Here is a 21,482-nt window from a genome sequence, read left to right on the forward strand (position 1 = left end):
ACTGCATTAGACTACAGCTGCGTCCCAAATCACATACTTATGCACTATTCTACGCCATTTTGTAGTATAAATAGTGTAAGTAGTGTGTTCACACTGAAAACTCTTAAAATAATACGTGCACTTTAATTACCCGGATGATGCACTCATTCAGCCGCTAAAATGAAGTGTGTAATGATGGACACTTCACGCACTCAACGACCGCAGGTTTGCTTACGCAGCGGAAGGGGCGGAGCTATCGGACGCACATGTTGGATAACTTTATTTATTTTGGATGGTGAAAGCAAAATTCTCCTACGAGAGTGATTATAGTGCCTCCCGATGGTGAATGCGGCAATACTCACGATAGGTATTATTTGATAATTCGTTCGTTTATTTCACTGATTTGGCAACCGTCAAACGTCATCAGGGAAACGGTTTGAATTTCCGCTTAGTAAAAAAAACATTAGTGTGCCATTTGGGACGACACTACATACATGTACTATCCTGTTGAGTGTGTAAGTGCATAAGTACATAGTGCATGAGTGCATAGTGTATAGTGTGCCATTTGGGACGCAGCTTACGTTTTTGAGAGTGCAACAGTAGTGGCTGTAGCAATGTTTACATTTTAAATAAGTGTTTTTCTCTGTTCTTCAAAAATGAATCAAACTTTTAAATTGTGTAAAAGGTTTAATTGTAAACATCAGGGTATCTGCAGAGTTATATTTAAGACTTTTCTAAAGCTTTTTAAAACAAAACAGAATAATATTTAAGACCAATTGTAAAGTATAATAATAAAACAGTATTTACAAAAAAAGCACGCAACACAACTAATTAATTACCATCCTTAATACTCTTTATATTACATAGAGAGTAAAAAACCTGAAAGCAATTTTTAAATTAACTAATAGTAACATTTGCTTCAATATATAACAAAGTCTTCTTTGTGGTGTCGGTTCGATTGCATCTTTAAGACCTTTGAGACAGATTTAAGACCTTAATTTTATACTATGGAATTGAAGACTTTTTGAGGATCCAGACACCCGGAAAATGAAATGAATTTGAATCTTTTTTAATTGCTAAAGTTAATTCGGTTACACTTTACAGTAAGGTTGTGTTCGTGAATGTTAATGCATTGACTAACATGAACAAACAATGAACTATACATTTATTACAGTATTTGTTAATGTTAGTAATGAAAATTTGATCGTTAGTTTGTTAACTCACGGTGCATTAGCTAATGTTACAATGCATGAATTTGGATGTTAATAATGCATTAGTACATGCTGAACTATGATTACTAAATGCTGTACAAGTATTATTCATAATAACTACATAACAAAATACATTAACTAATGAAACCTTATTTTAAAGCGTAAGCATTAGTTCAACCATAAAAATTAAGAGTTCAGAGAAACGAAAACAATAATATGATTTTAGAATATAAACATGATGAATGTGATCTGCTCTTACAATTAGTAATAGTCTAAATTTTAGGATCACTTAAAATTGGAGTCAGATTCACCTCTGAGCTAAAAAACGAATATAAATAAATTCTAATAAATAACAAAATTCTTTGCAGAAGCACTAGAAAAGGCTTACATGCATTTAAAGGTGCAGTGGGTGATTGTCTTCAGAAACATTTTTTGTTGTGCTGGTTGAAAGTCTCTTTACAGTCCAATAGTAATGATTACAGTAAATGATCTAAATGTGTTTATATGTATTTTTATATTCTGGGTAAAGCATAAAACTAAAAAATGTTCATCCAATTAAATAGAGTCGGACCGTCATCTCCCTTAATTCCGATAGGCAGATCAGAGTGTCTGTCAGCAAATGTAGATTCCGACTTCTGCGCATGTGTTCACGCAGATCCGCCATTAGCACGTGCCCGTCTGCATCACAAACGCATGCGCGCGAGCGAGCTGTGGGCCGCTCGCAGATGCTGAGTCGGAGCCGGAGGCGCCGAAGGACAGCTGTGCTCGGGCCGATTACTGCAAAGCCAGGCACGGGTATAATTCGTCCCTTAAAGTGGCCGCGCGGTCACGAGACGGACCGGGAGAAATCAAATGCTGAATTGAAACTTTTAAAAACCTGAATCAATATTGGAGTTACTTTAGCACGCTGGAGGAGGGACGACACCATGGCTGAAGTATCACTGTTAGACAGGTCATGTTCTGTTTTGAAACTATTTTATGTTAGATTGTGTTTTGTTATGAATGACTTCTAGACGTGTTGTTCAGCCACTGAAATCTCCCGGTGAAAGATTGATGTGATTATTTTCAACAAATTTATCTATAATGTAGATTTATATTTAGTTTAACAACAAAACACCAGTAAACAGCGCTATTCCGCCTCACCTGCTTTACTGAGCTGAAGTTGCTTTTATATTCACATTGGGTCATTTTTGAACAATGGCAGCCTTCCTATACTGTTTACTGCTACTCTTAATATTCGCTCTGAAATAGCATGTAAGTGTGGCTAAGTATAATAAATGTAATTCCTGCACAGTGCTGGCACTAACTGGCGAATGACATGAACTAGTGGGTTGTCTGTCGGCTGTTGTGACGCGGTGCGCGCACTCGCGATTTAGGGGGTGTGGCTTTGAATCACAGTCCCTCCCCGCAGTCCAATATGCTAAGCGGTTAGCTTTTTGGCAGATCACCTACTGCATCTTTAACCTCTGACCATGCTTTTAGTTTCATCATTGGGCTAATAGATGGACTTCAACATACGTATTTGAAATACATGTATCATAAATACTGCCCATCCCTGAATATTAAGACATAAAAAACTGATTTTAAAGGAACAAAAATAATTTTGTATGTATAGCATCTGATATAATTTGCATAATACACATTGATTTTAGTGTATATTTATGTACCAGCGATCTCTTGGAGTGTTCATGGGAACGTAGTCGAACTTGACTTTCCAGCGCACGTTGTCTTTTCCCGTCTCTACTGCGGTTACACGACCCGTGAACCACTCGCCGTTTACTTTGGCCTCAACCAGAATCCCTTTATCTAAAAATAAACAAATTATTAGATCCTTATTTCACACTACAATTGACCTTATTTTGATGCAAAACAATAGTTTTTACCTTTCTGTGCATTTTTGGCAGCATCTTTCTTCAGATCTTCATTAGTGCTATTCGCTATAACCTGAGAGAGAAATATGGATCAATTAAATGTGAATGAATCATCTCCACTATGATGATGTGTTACTGTACCTCAGTGTTGGTCTGTTTGACGACTGCTGCTGCCGCTGGCTTTTTTTCCACCACGGTTTTCCCTCGAGCCTGAACAGGCGCCGCCATCTTTGATTTTTTGGGTTGAGGTTCGTCCTCTTCTGACCCGCTGTCTTCCTCCTCCTCCTCTTCTTCTTCCTCTTCCTCCTCCTCTTCGCTTTCTTCCTCTTCCTCATCCTCTTCCTGGACTCGACCCTTCTTTATAATTGCTTTCTTGTTGGTTGGAGTTTGTTTGGCTGCAGACTTGGCGGATGATGGCTAACAGAAATATATATATATACTAATTTACAGTGATACTCATGGCCTCTTAAAGGGCACCTATTATGGCCCTTTTTAAAAGATGTAAAATAAGTCTCTGATGTATCTAGTGTGTGTGTGCGTGAAGTTTCAGCCCAAAATACATCACAAAAAATTACCCTTTTAGGCTTTGATTCAAATTGTGGTGTTTTGGTGACTGTCTCTTTAAATGCAAACGAGATTGAGCTCTTTTCAGAAGAGGGCGGAGCTACAGATGCCTGTGTGTCAATATGGCATGCACTAAATTCCAGGGGTTTCATTACCGCGACGTAAAATGGGCGTGGCTCGGTCGTTGTTTGGGAAACGCCCCCTTAAAAAAAAAAACAATACTGAGAGGTCATCGATCATGCGCAGTACAGGTTCTTTTTTAGCGCGGTCATTTCAAACAGCATGATTATGGATAAAGAACCTACCGCGGTGGATAACGAAGGAAAAAACAATCATACAGGTTATTTATTTGTTTTTATAATGTTATAGCCTACTATTTAAAGATTTCATTAGCAAAAACAGCTGACCTCATTTTACTCCGTTTTACTGTCTCTGGGCTTTTGTACTTCCATTTTAAACCAAATAATAATGGTTGTGGTAAGATTAACCGTGTTTTTGTAGTTTAAAATATGGTATTCAGTCATGTTTAAACAAATAAATACCACATTTTCTGTAATAAACCGTGGTTAATTTTTCTTTCTCGATCTTAGTTAATTAACATAACTCATATTTATTTTCTATTTTTATTTAAAGTCATCATACACAAAACAGCTGGGATCAGGACAGGCATCTGATGTTAATGTATATAAAAGTGATCATACACAAAACAGCTGGGATCAGGACAGGTATCTGATGTTAATGTATATAAAAGTGATCATACACAAAACAGCTGGGATCAGGACAGACATCTGATGTTACTGTATATAAAAGTGATCATACACAAAACAGCTGGGATCAGGACAGACATCTGATGTTACTGTATATAATTGTATATAATATAAAGGTGATCATACATGAAACCCCAGGGATCAGGACCGGTATCTGATGTTACTGTATATGATATATAATCTATTTGACACAAAAGCCATGGGATCGGGACAGGTTTCTTAAGTTATAACAGTATTAATGTAATCTGAGAGGTATCTTAAGTTAATTTGTTTAATATAACATACACTGACTTCACATGAAACACCTACGATCAGGAGAGCAATTTTGTACTGCATTTAAAAGGCATTGGACACGAAACCCCTGCGATTACGTACAGGTATCTAAATCAAACGGCTATTTTCACAATCTGCGCATGATCCGTGACCTATGCAAATTCACAGATAGGCCACGCCCACCCGATGACGTAGTAGCGGTTACGCTGTACTGAAACTCCTGGAATAAAGTGCCTGCCGTGTCAACATAGTGGCAGATTTAAAAGCAACATTAACTTGATTATCTATGATTACTTTTATACATGAATAATATGATATGACATATTGAATAATAGCATGACAGATTGATATTATTATATGTATATATTTTTTTTCTTTTTTTTTATGTATTTATTTTCTTTTATTTTTATGTAACTTTAAAACTGCTTTGGCAATACATTTGTAACATTTGTCATGCTAATAAAGCCATTATGAAATTGATTAACATCCTATGCTAATGAGATGGTCACTAATGGGCGGGGCTTTCCCCTTCTGACGACACGTACAAAGGGAGAATGTCAATCAAAGTGTTTCTGCAGACTGTTCAAAAATGTAGTAAAAAATATTTTTTTACCATGAGACACTGGTTATATTCACACACTGCTGCTTCACAACTGGTTTTAAAAGGTACAGTGCTAACCACTGAGCCGCACATTTGGAGTCACTCTTTGTGCTTTGTAACTCAATCTGTGCTTCAAAATTACGATTGGAGCCTTGTAGTCATTGTCAGTGTGAATCATATAATACATAATTAAATGTACTTACTGTAGGAGTGCGGCTCTGTGCAGCACTTCTGCGAGCTGGCGTCTTTGTGGGCGGTGGAGGGGGCGGAGCTACATGTTTGGGGGCGGGTTTTTTTGCAGGAGCTGGAGATGACTTGGCTTTGGGCGGAGGAGCCGGTGGAGTCCGGGTAGGCCTTGAGGGTGGAGCTGGTTTCGGGGGAGGAGTTTTTACGATCTGCTGTTGACTGACAGCTCTCCTGACCACTGCTGGAAGAGGTGGCGAGCGGGGGCGGGGCGCTGCTCGCTGGGATGAGCGCGTTGGCTGAAAGAGAGGGTGAATTGTTACACATGAAACCAAAAAATAACCATATTGATTTTGTTAGCACACATTTGTGGTGAACAATTCATCTGTGCATGTCATTAAGAGAAAAAATGTGGATCTGGAATGTGAAAAGACGCCGTTAAATATGATAACAGTTTTTATAAGGACACATGTCCTCATAAACTGACTCAGCATCGTAATACCTAGGTCATATGCATGTGATTATACAAATGTGTGTCCATGTAATCCACCAAAAGCAGTAGATCTGGTATGTGAAAAGACCCCGTTAAATATGATAACGGTTTTGACAAGGACACAAGGCATGTCCTCATAAACAGACTCAACATTGTAATGCCTAGGTCATACATAGGGTTGTAACAATATACCGGTATGACGGTCTACCACGATTTGAACATGCACGATTATCATACCATGAACAATTGCATATCAACGGTTTTAACCCTTAAAGACAGAGACAGCCGCCCGCGGCTAAAAATAAGTATTGCTCTTAAATGTTTAATCTCAGAAGAAGAGAATCTCAGCTTTCCAGTGCTGTATCACATAACATTCGCGGACTTTCAGAGGCTCCGGAATCAGTGCGGTTACGTCATCAAAATTTGACAACGCTGATTTGACAAAGAAACGCTCGTCACTGTGTCTCCGGACAAACCAGACATGATACATTGATGCATTGTCCCTCCTCCATGCCCAGATTGGTTCAAACTGGCTATATCACAACCAATAAGCATAGGTTTCGCTTTTGTTCGTGGACCAACAGTGAGCTTTTTGAACAACACAGAATGAGAGATACATACATCAAATGCATACATTTATGCGCGGCTAAATAAAACGCAAAAAAAAAAGTTTTGCATGAAATAATTCTCATACTAAGTACTTTTGCATGCACAGCAGCACAGAAACATGACAAAACAGTGACACAGTAAAGACGAACTGCTGCTCTTGCTGTTTTCAAAAGACGCAAATGAAGGTGCAGCTGTTTGTCTGCATTGCAGACAACCATATCCAAATCCATATCGATAGACAACCATATCCATGCTGGCACATAAAACCTAAGGATGTTCCATATTGAATCTAGTTTCGTTATGTAACTATTTATAGTATAGTAAATATTTATATCTATTTTTTTACTGAGGATTTGCACCATGTTTATTTGGACTTTGACACATTATTTATTATTTTCTTATTTTTTTATTTGTTCATTGTAAGTGGTGTTGTTTATAGTAACTGAAAATATATTATTTGGAAAAAGTCAAATTTGCTTCACTGTTCTATTATTTTGTAACATTTGTAACATACCGTATACCGCGAAACCGTCAAACCGTGGTATTGTTTTAGACGATTATCATACCGTAAAAAATTCATACCGTTACAACCCTAGGTCATACATATGTGAAAATACAAATGTGTGTCCTTGTAATCCACCAAAAGCAGTACCTGAGGTGAGCGCTCTTCTGTAGTTTTTGCACTGACTTCTAGAGGGAGCCGTTTGATATCAGCTGCTGACTTTATTGTTGTGGTTTTCTGAACGAGAAGAAATCGACCATTAAATTAAACACTAAACAGACACAGAGATTCTCAGAGGAAAGCTGAGGTGATATACGGACCTGCATGGCCTCCAGTTTCTCCTGCTGCTGGCGGATTTTCTCCGTCAGATCTTTCTGTTTGTCCTCTGAAGACTTGAGGTCTTTTTTCAAAATGCCGACGGGCAGATTCTGCTTCTGCTCCGCGGCATCACACCTGACAGAACAGACAGCAAACACACCAAAGAGTGAGAAAGAAACAGTGCTGACGTTTTAGAACACTTCTGATGTCTGTTTTGTTCCCCAAACCTGTCCTGGGATCCGTCCGGGTTCATTAAACACACCCAACTGTCAGGATAGCGCTTGTCCACGGCGTCCATCTGAAACGGCAACGTCCGCCATTTCAAACACTTATCTACAGGAAGAAGAAATATACAAGACATTATTTTTATCTAAAGTAATTGCTACAGTATGCAGTTCCTATGGTGTTATGATTGTTTTATAACATGTTGCCATGTGGTCGCCACAGTGTTCTGGTAGTTTCTTAAGCCACTATATTACAGCAGCTAAGATGTAGTAGTAGTTGTTGTTGTTGCTAAGGTGTTTGGTTGTTTTTAATGTGTTATAATGCATTTAAGAGAGTTAGAACTGTTTCTTAGGCTGTTATCATGTGGCTGCTAGGACGTTTGAGTTTTTTTGGGGACCCTATGTAGCTGCTATGATGTTCTGGTTTCTTAAGGCATTGCTATGCACTTCCTATGGTGTTATGATTGCTTAGTAACGTTGGTATATGGTTGCTACAGTGTTCTGGTTGTTTTTTTAAGCTATTAAGACATACTAGTTGCTGCTTGGGTGTTTGGTTGTTTATATAGCGTGTTACTATGTCGTTGCTTTTGTTTAGTTTTATTCTTAGGTTACTATGTTGTTTTTAAAGGTGTTCATGTGGATTTTAAGGAGTTATAGTGGTTTCTTAATGTATTGTTATGAGGTTGCTGTGGTATTTTGGTGGTTTCTTAGGGTGTTGCTTTGTGATTGCTTGGATGTTATGCTTTTTTAGGGACCCTATGAAGTTGCTAATAGTTTTTGGTTTCCTAGGGCATTGCTATGCAATTACTAAGGGGTGTTGGTTGTTTTTTAAGGCGTTGCTATGTATTTTAGGGTGCTATAGCTATTTATTAGAGCATTGTTATGCAGTTGCTAAAATGTTCTGGTTGGTTGGTTGGTTTAAAGGTGTTATGGAAATACCTTAGGGAATTGCAATCTGGTTGCTAGGGTGTGTTGATTATTTTGTTACAATGTTGCTATGGTTTATTAGGGTGTAATTGTTGCTTCTTGGGGAATTGCTTTGTGGTTGCTACAGTGTTTTTGTAGTTTCTTAGAGCATTTCTAAGTAGGGGATTATGATGTTTTTTTAAGGTATTGCTATATTGCTATGCATTTTTTGGGTGTTATAGGTATTTCTTTTAATGTATTGATATGCAGCTGATACAATGTTCTTGGTTGTTTCTTAGGATGTTCCTATGTAGTTGCTTGGATTTTGCCTTTGTTTTTTTAGGTATTATAAAAATTCCTTAGGGAATTGCAATCTGGTTGCTAGTGTGTGTTGATTTTTCAACCCAGGCTCATTCTGGAAACATTGCCCCGGGAACATTTCTGGAGACTGCGAAATACGTCCCGGGAGGTCCGTATTTATACAGTTTTCGCGAATCTGCGAGTGCTGTTCGCGCCCGCACTGTTCTCGCGTGAAAAGCCACCAGAGGCCGCTGTCAAGCGACCGTCTGTCCGACTGAGTGACTTAAACGATTGATTGACTGGGCGGCCAGCCAATCAGCCGACCCAGCCACCACCCTCCTCTTCCTCCTCCTTCCCTAAACCCAAGCGACGATTTACAAAAGCCGTCCAGAAAAATAAAAGCCTTCGTCTGATTTTTACAGCGCTTTCAAATTTCGTTGTGTTCTCGCCCCATTACGAACTTGTTCGCTTTATTTTTTGGATTCTGTTTTTCGTCTTACCTTATTTCTGGAACTGCTCTTCCCCGGACTCAAACCCGGTCATACGCCGCGGCCGGCTCCTCCCCTTCAGGGCCTCCGCTCCGCCGACATAACATGACGAGCTAACCAGACAAGCTGGTTGCGGCGAGAAAGCCCTCCACACAGACGTCACACCGCCCCGTAGAGTTCGCTTGAAAAAACGAAATGCGGCCATATGTACTTCCAGCCACGTAAATCGCGATCTCCAGAAACGTCCGCAGAGCTACGTTTTCAGAATGAGCTTGGGTTGTGATTTTTTGTGACATAAAAATCGTGTGATTTTGGCTATGTTTTGGTTGGGGTGTAATAGTTGCGTCTTAGAAAATGGCTTTGTGGCTGCTAAAGTGTTTTGGTGTCATCCTAGGGGGGATTTGGTGTCTTTTAAAGGTTTTAAAGTGCTATAGCTATATATTTTTAAGCACTTGCTACAATGTTTTGGTTGTTTCTTAAGATGTTCCTATGTAGCTGCGAAGATTTTGTGTTTGTTTTTTGGGTATTCTGTAAATTGCTTAGGGAATTACAATTTGGTTGCGAGGGTGTGTTAATTTTTTTGCGACAGTAAAGGTATATTTTTAGCAAGTGTCATAATTACAAGCAACATTCAAGTCCAACAAATGCCTAATCCAGTTGCTTAGGTGGCAGTATCCAATCAGCAAGAACAAAATATGCTTTCGGAAATGTGTGAAGTGACTATGAAGATGCCTCCGTACCACACTGGATGGTGACTGGTATCTCCATGGCTCTCCGCCGGCGAAACTGAATTTCATTCGACGGGTTGGAGTTCCAGTTGGCCGACAAATACCCAAACTCATCCCAGAATTTCACTATACCCTTCTGAGCTGTTGAGGGGAACATAAAATCCACGTTAAGTGCATCATATACAGTACATCAATCATTTTAACTACCTAATAAAAATATAACATTTACAATTTATGACCAACAACACACAAAGACTGACCTATACCAATATCCTTCCAGTACTGGGCCAGATAATCTCCCATGGCTCTCAGTAAATGTCTGTACTCTTTAGCATCTGCAAAGTCCTGCTTGTTGTGCGTTGGCTCGAGCACTAGATAGGGAACATCCACCACTCCTACAACACCCCCACAGGCCCTGATACAAACACACACAAACACACGCACGCACGCACGCACGCACACACACACACACAGTAGAGCAAAAATTACTATCGAAGTCAAAGTGAACCAGCATTTTTCTAAATATCTTCTTTTGTGTTCAACTAAAGAGACTGAGTTAATAATAATAACATATTTATTTTTAGGTGAACTGAAACAAACTATAGCCCCTAAATTTAATGTGTAAGCTGGCGTAGAGTGTGTTTCTGCTTACATTCCTCCCTCCAGCTGTGGTCCCGTCTTCTCATACATTTTAATGAGACGACTGCAATTATAGACGAACATCCCATCCTGGTCTCGTCTCTGGATGTTCACGCCGAATATAAAGTTCAGTTCCTTGGGCTCTTTCAAAGCTCTGAAATGGGAACAACAGATGATAGTCATACTTGTGCACACTAGGCATGGGCCAGATTCTGACGGTATGATAACTAGGCCCACACGGAATCTGCGAGCGCAGAATTCCGCAGATTTCCGGCAGAATTACGCAGATTCTGCAGATTTTTAGCCCATTATTATTTTTGTTTATTTGCTTGAGTAAATGTGTAAATCTGAATTTATTCAGTTTTTATTCACTAATTCATTACTTTTTATTTAATATATGAAGGTTTTAGTTATGATACTCCGCTGGATACTCCCAAAACAATTCCGCAGATATCTGCAGATTTTTACCAAAATTCTCAGCAGAAACAGCAAAAAACGTCCGCAGATTCCGTCTGGCCCTGATGATAACCTTGGATATATATATATATATATATATATATATATATATATATATATATATATATATATATATATATATATATATATATATATATATATATATATATATCACGGTATTGAGATTAAAGCTCTAAAATCTGTTCTTTTTAAATGACTGGGTTTAAAAAAAACAAAACCTTTTTCCCCTTTGTACACAATATATTTTAATTTGGGAGACATTTACAGTATTTTGGAACAGTAAACATAGCAGGCTAAATAATTAAAATGAATTATTGCCCTCTGCTGTCTTCATTTGTTTTTAAAAACACTGATTTATTTACTATTAATACGGCATCTTTGGATATTTTTTTTTTGAAGGAGATACTATTGACCTAAAAAAAAAAAAAATTAAAATTAAAATTTATCTTACTCATACCCAAGGAACGGTATAGCTGAAAATTGACGGTTTTCAAACCTTGACTTTTCCAAACCGCGTTATACCTTGAACACGGTTATCATCCAATGCATTGTGCACACTTAAATCTGAGCAGGTTCAATCCCTGAATCTTATTTTGCACTGATGTTATAGTACATAAGGATGGTTTCTGCATTATCATGAACATGAGGTGTCAAAATTAATTGTTTCTTCTGTGCACCGCGATGCAGACGTGGACAATTCTGTATCGGTTCAGTAATAATCATACCCGGTTATTGTGTACTGACGCCAATTCTCTCATATGCGCTATGTTGCCGTAGCTGACTATTTACAACGCTCCAAGTACTTAAAAATGCAGAAACTGTGCACAATTTCACTGCGTGTGTTTGCTGGATCAGTCTTTCACTGACATTTAAAGCAGAAGCCTCTATTTCACTGAGATTGAAAGAATCAAAGTACTCCATTTCTTTCTCTCTCTCACTCAGTGTGGGCCCATTTGACCTGTTGGCTGGACTTTTCCTCTCCTCTCCTTCTGGATACAAACACGAGCATGTGTCTGAGTTTACTCCGCCGTGTCTATCATGGATCATCTGTGATCGCTGCTGCCGCTCATCAGTATCACTCATCTGTGAAGAGCACAGTGCGCAAGAGCCAATCGCAGTCGTTTTTGTTGAGGGAGGTGTGACCATACAAAGGGGTGTAAGAGAACTTGGTAGACAAGGATCAGAAAGCGAGCTGGATATTTATATTTGTATTCATTCAGTCAGGCCTCTCTCTCGCGACTGCAGCTAGTCCAGAACGCAGCTGCCAGGCTCTTAACAGCCACAAAAAAACCGAGAGCACATTACACCTGCACTTGTTTCTCTACACTGGCTGCCAATCCAGTTTAGGATTCAGTACAATGTTCTGTTGTATGTTTATAAATCCCTCCATGGCCTGGCCCCTGAGTATATTTCTGAGCTAATTGTTATGCACCAACCCGTGAGATCTCTTCGCTCTATGGATCGTTTCTATTTACAAGTTCCTAGATCACGCTTAAAATGTCGAGGTGATAGAGCTTTCTCGGTAGCAGCTCCGAGACTTTGAAACGATCCTCCCTTCTCTTTAAGAACAGCTCAAACTTGAGTCTTTTCAGAGGTCACTGAAAACACACTTATTTTCTTTTGCTTTTAATCATGTGATGCGAGTTTATGTATTTTGGTTTTATGTATTTTTCCATGCGTTTTATGTGTTTTATGTACAGCACTTTGGTAATCATTGTGGTTTGTGAAAGTGCTATAAAAATAAAGTGAGTTGAGTTGAGTTATATTAATTGCTATAAATGCTCGTGTTGTTTAAAGGTACAGTTTACATATCTGACTGTTTGTTTTAAATGACAAAATTGCTTAGTATAGTATATAAACATAAATATATATTCATACATTATTATACAAGAATTCTGCTGTGAAGAAAATATAAAACTGTGTATTGAAAGCATCGTCAATGCATCGTGATATCGAATTGAACTGAATCGATGGCATGATAATCGTAAATGAACCGCGAGACCAGTAAAGGTTCACAGCTCTATCATGAACATTAAAATACTTTATAATGTCTTAGAAACCATTACATAAAAATTCTAATGTATTTTAATCATTGCATTTGTCATAGAAAAGGAAGAGTTTCTTAAGAGCATGTTAAAAAGGTCACACGTTAAAAAACAAGACAAAAAAATCTAATAAAACTGTATAAAAATCAATCTGCATGTTTAGGCAGACAACATAGTACAGGGGTGGCCAACCCTGTTCCTGGAGAGCCACCTTCCTGCAGATTTCAGTTGCAACTATGGGTGTCACGATTTCGATTTTAAATTGAAATCGATCGAATTTCGATTATCGAATCAAAAAATAGAATCGTCGATGCTGCCACGCCCCCATGTCACGTCAGCTTGGCTTGCCAAGCGGGAAAAAAAACAGGCTTGTCGAAGTGCTTGTTAAACTGCAGAAGCAGGAGACCCGTCGACAGAACTTAAACCCTCTCCTCTCTCAATGAAGTCGCCGGTTTGTAAGCATTTTGGATTTCCAGTGAGTTATGTTGACAACGTTCGTGTTGTCCACAAAAAACCCCACAGTTTTGCAAGCTCTGCTACGTACTTATTACGTACGGTTCGTCCGATAGACAACACCGGCATCACGATCCTCCACCCGCCCCCGTTGCAAATCCGCTCGCGAAAAGTACACACTCAGGCCCTGTTTATACTGTCTTTGTTTTTAAATGGCATTTTAGAACGACAACGATTTGACATCCACAGTGGCGTGTAGCATTTCTGAGCAGCCCTCCTTCCTCTCTACCTCTGAAAATGCACATCACGTGACCACACAGACGCACTCGCAGCCATGCGCTCGAGACAGCAGGTCCAGGCAGTCAGAGGACTGCTTCAATCTTTCACTCACTTGTACTTAGTCATTTTAGCGAACACCTCAGATACTGTTGGCTGGTTCCTGTTGGTTGTGCGTCTTTTTTACCGACGCCATTATAACGACACAGATCACTGCCTATTCACGAGTCCCGCAGAAAAAGTGATTGACAGGTGGTAATTATGTGTGTGTCTTGCCTTTATTCATTTACTGTATGATTTGTTTATGGGTAAAACAAAGACCATGCAGGTCAGGTAGTTTAAGCGGTAGGCTAAAAATAATTAATTGGTCATTAATTAATTAATTATTCATAAATCGAATCGAATCGTGCCTTTAGAATCGAAAATGTAATCGAATCGAGGATTTGGAGGATCGTGACACCCTTGCAAATGAAATTCAGCAGATTTCAGTTGCAACCCATATCAAACACACCTGCCTGTAATTATCACGTGGTGTTCAGGTCCTAATTATTTGGTTCAGGTGTGTTTGATATGGGTAGCAACTGAAATCTGCTGAAAGGTGGCTCTCCAGGAAAAGGGTTGGCCACCCCTGACATAGTACATCGTGGAAGTTCTTGTTGTTACATTTCCTTTCAGGCGGTTCACACATTTCTTATATATAGCACATTAAAGAGCAAATTTATAGGAGTGGGTGAGCATGCATTACTTTTGTTTGGATGCATGGATGGCTTGTTTTCTAGTAGCTTCGGCTCGTAACGCAACAGCGGAATCCTGTGCCTTTCTCAGCGACGCCTGAAATCAAACATTAGTAGAAAATAAAACATTAACCAAAAAAACACAAACACATTCAACATTTCTTCACTCTCACGTGGTTATAAACTATGTTATTTTTTTAAGCAGCAGAAATCAGTCCAAGGCACTCGAAAAACGTGCACAAAATATTAAAAAGCCAATATTCACATCCTTAAAAAAATATCCGTTTAGTGCCATTTTGCCTGCATTCAAAAACAAGACTAACGTCCTATGCTAATGAGATGGTCACTAATGGGCGGGGCTTTCCTCCTCTGATGACACGTACAAAGGGAGAATGCCAATCAAAGTGTTTCTGCAGACTGATTTTAATCAAGGCTGATTATGCAAAACATTAAATTATTCATTGTTTACCACTAGAAGCTGCTTATATTCACACACTGCTGCCACACAACTGTGTTTAAACCCCTTTTGAAAGTGATTTTGGCATAACAGGCCCCCTTTAAATGATATAAATCAATTAAGCAAAATGAGATCCTTGACTTACTCGGGCTTCTTTGGATAAATCATCACCAACTTTTATCTCGAGCATGCGAGCTTTACTCTCCGCTTCTCGTGCTTTTTCCTCGGCTAGAGAGAAATTCATGCACACAGACACACAAGACAAAGAAAGAAAAGCCAATTAATTCATTAGAAAGCACCGTCTCCATATTAAGACAGCTTACTTTCCTCTTGTTCCATTTAATAAATGACTCAAAGATTCAAGGCATTAGTGTGATAATAAAGTGAGAGTCTGCATCCTCTGCCAAGTCTTGTGGTTCAGTATTTGTCGTGGCTAAAAACAGAAATGGTCAGATGAAGGAAGTGACATTAGAGGCCACACAGCCTGACGTCTGAAACTTCCCTTCTGCCATTCTCATCCACTTGAAGCAGTTTGTGTGGGCTGAGGTTGAACTCACCGAGTTTCGCAAGATGATCCGCCTTTTTGACCTCTTGCTCTGCTCTGGTTTTAAAGCGTGTTGATGTGTATTTGTACATCCTAGAGAAAGAGAACAAAAGAAATTGGAATTTATTGTCATATCAACTTCTTTATGGCAAAACTAGATCAAATTTACAATGAGGTTGTATTAGTTAACGCATTTACTAACATGAACAAACAATGAATAACATATTTGTTACAGTATTTGTTCATGTTAGTTCAGGTTAATGAAAATTCAGCTGTTAGTTCATGTTCTGTGTATATCAACTAATGTTAACAAGCATGAATTTGGAAGTCAATAATGCATTACAAACAATTGTACTCTATTGATTTCTCATTCTTGATACTGTACTTCTATTAATTAGATACCCCAGTTTAAAGAGAGTACAGGGGGGGCATTGAACTGATATGTCATTATATTGTTATTCAAGACTGTATACTTTATTAATAATAATAGATGATAATAATGAATAAAAAGAGAGCGAGGTAAAATAATAATGCATTAATAACTTTTGAACTATGATTAATAGATGCTGTGCAAGTATTGTTTATCATTAGTTCATGTTAGAAAATATAGTAACCAATGAAACCTCAACCCTATACATATAACAATTGCGACACGGTGGCTCAGCTGTTAGCACTGTCGCCTCACAGCAAGAAGATCGCTGGTTCGAGTCCCGGCTGGGCCAGTTGGCATTTCTGTGTGGAGTTTGCATGTTCTCCTCGTGTTGGTGTGGGTTTCCTCCGTGTGCTCCGGTTACCCCCACAGTCCAACAAACTCCTGCGCTATAGGAGAATTGAACCAACTGAATTGGCCGTAGTGTATGAGTGTGTGTGTGAATGTGAGAGTGTATGGGAATCTGCTGCGTAAAACATGCTGGAATAGTTGGCGGTTCATTCTGCTGTAGTGACCTCTGATAAATAAAGGGACTGAATGTATATATAACAAAAAAAAAAGACATCAACAGCAATAAATAATACACAAGACAAACATCTTAAACAGCTTTTTAAGGTTTATCTTGGATAAATATTGTACCATTTTTGACATTTATTCACATTTAAAAATAATTCCTTTAAAAGCTCTCCATAATAAATAAATAATAAAAAAAAAAACGCTGTCTGATAACATTAAAAATAGGGCACAGCAAAAGTAAAAGTAACTCCCTATCTGCATCAGAACGGCAGAGTCTTCAAAAACGACCACTTTTCTTACTAACATGCAATTCCCTCTCTGACTCCTCCACTAACAAAAAATAAATAAATAAAAATTACTAATGTTTTGCTTCTAAACCTTTCTTTACACACCTGAAACTTGCCTACAGCACTTATTCAATATTGCTCTTATAGTTGTGTAAATTGCTTCCTTGTCCTCATTTGTAAGTCGCTTTGGATAAAAGCGTCTGCTAAATGACTAAATGTAAATGTTCAACACTTTGATTTCTGTTGCAATTTTGACAGTAGGTGCCAGAAGTCAGGAAACAAAAACAATGCACAGTTGTAAACATATAATAAATCTGGGAGTTTCTGGAAGAAAAAAAACACATTTTGTTTAGCTTACAAGCAAGGTACACCATTAAAGGTTCAGGACACCCTGGAGAACTTTTTTTTTTATATTAACAGATGTGTGTGTGTGTTGAGCATCAGTTAAGGCAATGTTAGCACCTGTCAGCTTTAATTGTGGGGAAAACTGGATAATTTTGAGCTTTTGTCAGCTAATTTCAGCTTCCGGGTTTAAAATGATTTTTGGGGCGGGATCAAAATCGGCGACGTACTGCAGTACTGCAAGTGCAATGATGACCGTCGGTTTCTCATTATTGTTCATAGCGGAGTTTTCTTATCCTATGAGAAGAGCCGGCTGCTTAATTATTCATCAGACCTGCCAGAGTCAAGCCCGAGCTGTAAGACACAGACCGACAGTTCATGAAGGCTCGTATGTGTTTGTTTCCATGATCCACGGGGTTTGTTGCATGTTTTCCCCCGCGATCTTGTCAGGGCCGATCATACAGCAAAGCTGTGTGTGTGTTGCTAGCATTTTTGTCGGGAGAGCAGCACGAGAATTAGAGAATGGCGGACGCTGTCTTTTATCAGGAGTTCGTTCACATTCAGACACATCGCCGTGCTGCTGTGTTTGCCTAAATCCTCCAGATTACCAGCAGGGTTAATGGTTAAAACAGACAGGTTAGGAGACCTCCTGCACTGAGTCTGCTGGATACGGGGATTGAGGGAGAAGTCCTCATTTATAGGGTTTACATGAACACACTTATCTTTATAATGATATAAATTGTGGTTGTGTATATGAAATAACGAATAACAAATGTAGCAGGCGTTAAATCACTGTTCATTTCTTTGCATTTTAACTTTGTGAACTATAAACTCATGCGTCTCCTCATGGTTTGTCTCATTTTGTGAGCTAACCGACTACAACAGTTGTTCGCTCACGTTCTCCCCTGCTGGCCACGCCCACTTCTGCCTGATGCTCGCGGAGCTCCACGCCCATTAATCATGCATCTTTTGAAAAAATTCTGAAGTAGACTTTTACCGAAAGTGGGGGGTGTCATGGCCCTTTAAAGAGAGATTTCCCCCAAAATAGAAATCTACTCATTATTTACTTACTCTCAAGTGTTTATAAACCACTTCAATACGAGTTTCTTTCTTCCATTAAACACAAACCAAAAAAATTCTGGAGACTGCTGGAAACTGGCAACTATTGACTTGTAGGAAAAACAAATACTATGGAAATCAATGCTTACAAGTTTCTAACATGTTTCAAGACGACTTCTTTTGTGCTCAACAGAGAACCAGTTTGTGACAAAATCTTCATTTCTTGGTGAACTATCCAAAAAAAGAGAGGTATTTTTCATGTTTACCTAGGGTTATACAGGCAACAGGACAGTCGCTTGGTTCTGACTTTGTGCCCTTGAATGAAGATCCTCATTCTGGGGTCGATATACAGGACGGCTGCATACGCACGGAAAGACCTTCTCTCTGGCTTCCTGTTAACAACACAAACGTATGTGTCAGAATGATGCAAGAAAAAATCCAAATGCTGAATTAGCGTGGTGAAAACCAAAATTAAAGAGCAACAATGCAGTCAGTTAGAGTAGACTACCTAACTTTCTCATTCTCTAGTTCAGGGGTTTTGGGAAATCCTTAACATGATCAATGTCTTAACATTGAATATAAACATGAATATAATCAGTTATTAATAATAACATATAATTAAAAGTAAATTAAGAAAAATGTGTCATTTAATAACTGGTAGCCCTTCACATTAATCGGTACCCAAGAAGTAGCTCTCAGTTTCCAAAAGGTTGGTGACCCCTGTATTAAATCATGTCTGGTCACAAAAATGAATCATTTCAAACACTCGACTGATGTTATGAAGGGAATTAGAGTGAAAGTAATCACTCAAACACTAAAAACTATTTCACACTGAAATAATCAATAATAGGTTCTATCGTTATTATCACGTTAAGTCAAAGGGTTTATTGTGGGGATCCCTAATGTAAAAACCAGGTGAAAACAGTAACGCATCTGACTGAGCTGTTGTCTTTTTGGATAAATGATGAATAAATGATGAACCGTCTACGGCACAGGTGTCAAACTCAGTTCCAAAAGGGCCACAGCTCTGCACAGTTTAGTTCCAACCCTAATTAAACACACCTGATCAAACTAATTGAGTCCTTCAGGCTTGTTTTAAACCTACAGGTAAGTGTGTTGGAGCAGGGTTGGAACTAAACTGTGCAGGGCTTCGGCCCTACAGGAATTGAGTTTGACACCCCTGGTCTACGGTCACAACATACATTTTCTAAAGTCATAAGAGTCTTGTAATATCCCCCAATAACAAGGCCTCATAGTCTGTGGTAAAGTCTGCAATAAGCTATTAGACAAACGTAAACAAAAACACTCACACTCCTTCTACAGGCGTCCCGGCCATCATAATATCCTGGTGGTCTGTCTCGATATCCAGTTCTGGCTCTCGGTTATCCATCAACTTTAAGTTATAAACTACAACCAAAGTACCTACAAACACACAAAGCTCAGATTTAACAACCTTATCGGTCACATCAGTAACAACCAATTTCCAACAAAAGCCACCTACCGCTGGGTCCTTCGATCTTATTGAACTGGCGGAAAAGCTGCTCTTCGTTCTTGAAGGGTGAATATTTGAAGATGAGTTCAGTCTCTGTAGCGTACTTCTCTGTGTCTTGAGTCAGAGGCTGCTGGGTTTTTGCATCCCAGCTTGGTAATGGGACAATAACCTGCGAGAAGAGGCCAAAATCACTCAAAGTCCTGGTCTTCGCTTAAGAAAACACTTTTTTTTTTTTTTTTAGGAAATAAGCTCATTTACAGCTCCTCTATAAGTAAACAGATGGATTTTATAATTTTTGAACACACTCAGCTGATCTCCTGGTCTGGCAGGAGCACTTTTAGCTTAGCATAGATAATTGGATATGGTTAGACCATTAGCAACTCGCTCAAAACAATTAAAAATGATAATTTTCTTATTTAAAGGTTGACTCTTACTAGTTTTATCGTGTACTAAGACTGACAGATAACGAAAAGTTGACTTTGTCTATGCTGATATGGCTATAACAACTATATTATTCCTATATCATTACTGTTAAAGTGTAATAATCAAGGGACTTTGCTGCCGTACCTTGGTTGCAGCAGCTACAATGATGTTACTCAGCTCCTGAAAATAATCTCCAGCTAGCTAACAGTGCTGCAATATATCATTGCGTATCTCTTTTCCTAATTTTTGAGCAATATGCTAATGGTCTAATCCAATTCAATGATTTATGCTAAGCTAAGCTAAAATTGCTCTGCCAGAAATGGAAATTGGCTGAATGGATTCAAACATGGCTGTAAGATGAGCAAAAATTCCAAAAAAAGTCGTCTTCATAAAATGTTTGTGACAAAAGCAAGCCCGCTAATTTGCAGTGTCTTTTGGTGAAAGTTTGCTATTTTTTAGGCTGATATGGCAAACAACTATATTATTCCTATATATTACTATTTTAATGTCATAATCAAGGGACTTTGCTGCAGTACATGGCTGCAGCAGGTGCAATGATGTTACTCAGCCCCTGAAAATAATCCCCAGCTAACTAACAGTGCAGAAATATATCTTTGCGCATCTCTTTTTCTAATTTAAGCGATATGCTAATGGTCTAATCCGTCTCAATGATTTATGCTAAGCTAAAATTGCTCCACCAGCCATAGAAATCGGCTAAATTCATTTTAAAATTGCTAAGATAAGCCAAATTCCAAAAGTGGTGTGTTCCTTTAAAATTGGTGCTCTGTATGAACCAAAGTCTTACTTCACCCAGACTAGCTTCGTGAAATGTTCGCGAAAAAAGCAATTCGTCAGTTTTTTTTGGTGAAAATTTGCTAATTCTAGGCTATGACGGCAAACAACTATATTATTTCTATATTAATTCCATTTCAACTTAATAGTCAAGGGACTTTACTGCCATACCATGTGTTACGTTATGTGCACAATATGTTACGCAGCACCAGAAAATAGTCCCCAGCTAGCTAACAGTGCTGCAATCAATATATCATTATCAATATATCATTATATAATACATATATATGTATATATGTGTGTGTGTGTGTGTGTGTGTGTGTATATATATATATAAGCAATATGCTAATGGTCTAATTAGAATCAAATATCTATGCCAAGCTAAAATTGCTCTGCCAGACATGGAAATTGGCCGAATGGATTCAAAAATGGCTGTAAGATGAGCCAAAATTCCAAAAAAAAGTCGTCTTCTTCATTAAATGTTCGTGACAAAAGCAAG

General features: G+C 38.6%; 1 protein-coding gene across 7 annotated transcripts in view; it reads right to left on the bottom strand.

Annotated features, from left to right (window-relative positions):
• morc2 (MORC family CW-type zinc finger 2) overlaps nucleotides 1–21,482 on the bottom strand; it is a 37,370-nt gene that overhangs the window by 6,143 nt on the left and 9,745 nt on the right. For 6 of the 7 annotated variants that reach the window (XR_015525692.1, XR_015525693.1, XR_015525691.1 and 3 more), the window contains 16 exon segments: nucleotides 19,778–19,937; nucleotides 19,587–19,698; nucleotides 18,543–18,668; nucleotides 15,656–15,735; nucleotides 15,244–15,326; nucleotides 14,653–14,738; nucleotides 10,670–10,810; nucleotides 10,278–10,432; nucleotides 10,030–10,158; nucleotides 7,599–7,704; nucleotides 7,374–7,506; nucleotides 7,204–7,290; nucleotides 5,470–5,748; nucleotides 3,203–3,478; nucleotides 3,074–3,134; nucleotides 2,858–2,996 (listed from right to left, as the gene is read on the bottom strand). Coding sequence is in view for 3 of the 7 variants with exons in the window: in NM_001003994.1 (NP_001003994.1) it covers nucleotides 2,858–2,996; nucleotides 3,074–3,134; nucleotides 3,203–3,478; nucleotides 5,470–5,748; nucleotides 7,204–7,290; nucleotides 7,374–7,506; nucleotides 7,599–7,704; nucleotides 10,030–10,158; nucleotides 10,278–10,432; nucleotides 10,670–10,810; nucleotides 14,653–14,738; nucleotides 15,244–15,326; nucleotides 15,656–15,735; nucleotides 18,543–18,668; nucleotides 19,587–19,698; nucleotides 19,778–19,937 (2,153 nt within the window). In the remaining 4 variants the exon portion in view is untranslated. 7 annotated transcript variants of the gene reach the window in all.

This window comes from Danio rerio, chromosome 25 (genome assembly GCF_052040795.2).
Source record: "Danio rerio strain M-AB ecotype USA chromosome 25, GRCz13ab, whole genome shotgun sequence".
Classification (NCBI taxonomy): domain Eukaryota; kingdom Metazoa; phylum Chordata; class Actinopteri; order Cypriniformes; family Danionidae; genus Danio; species Danio rerio.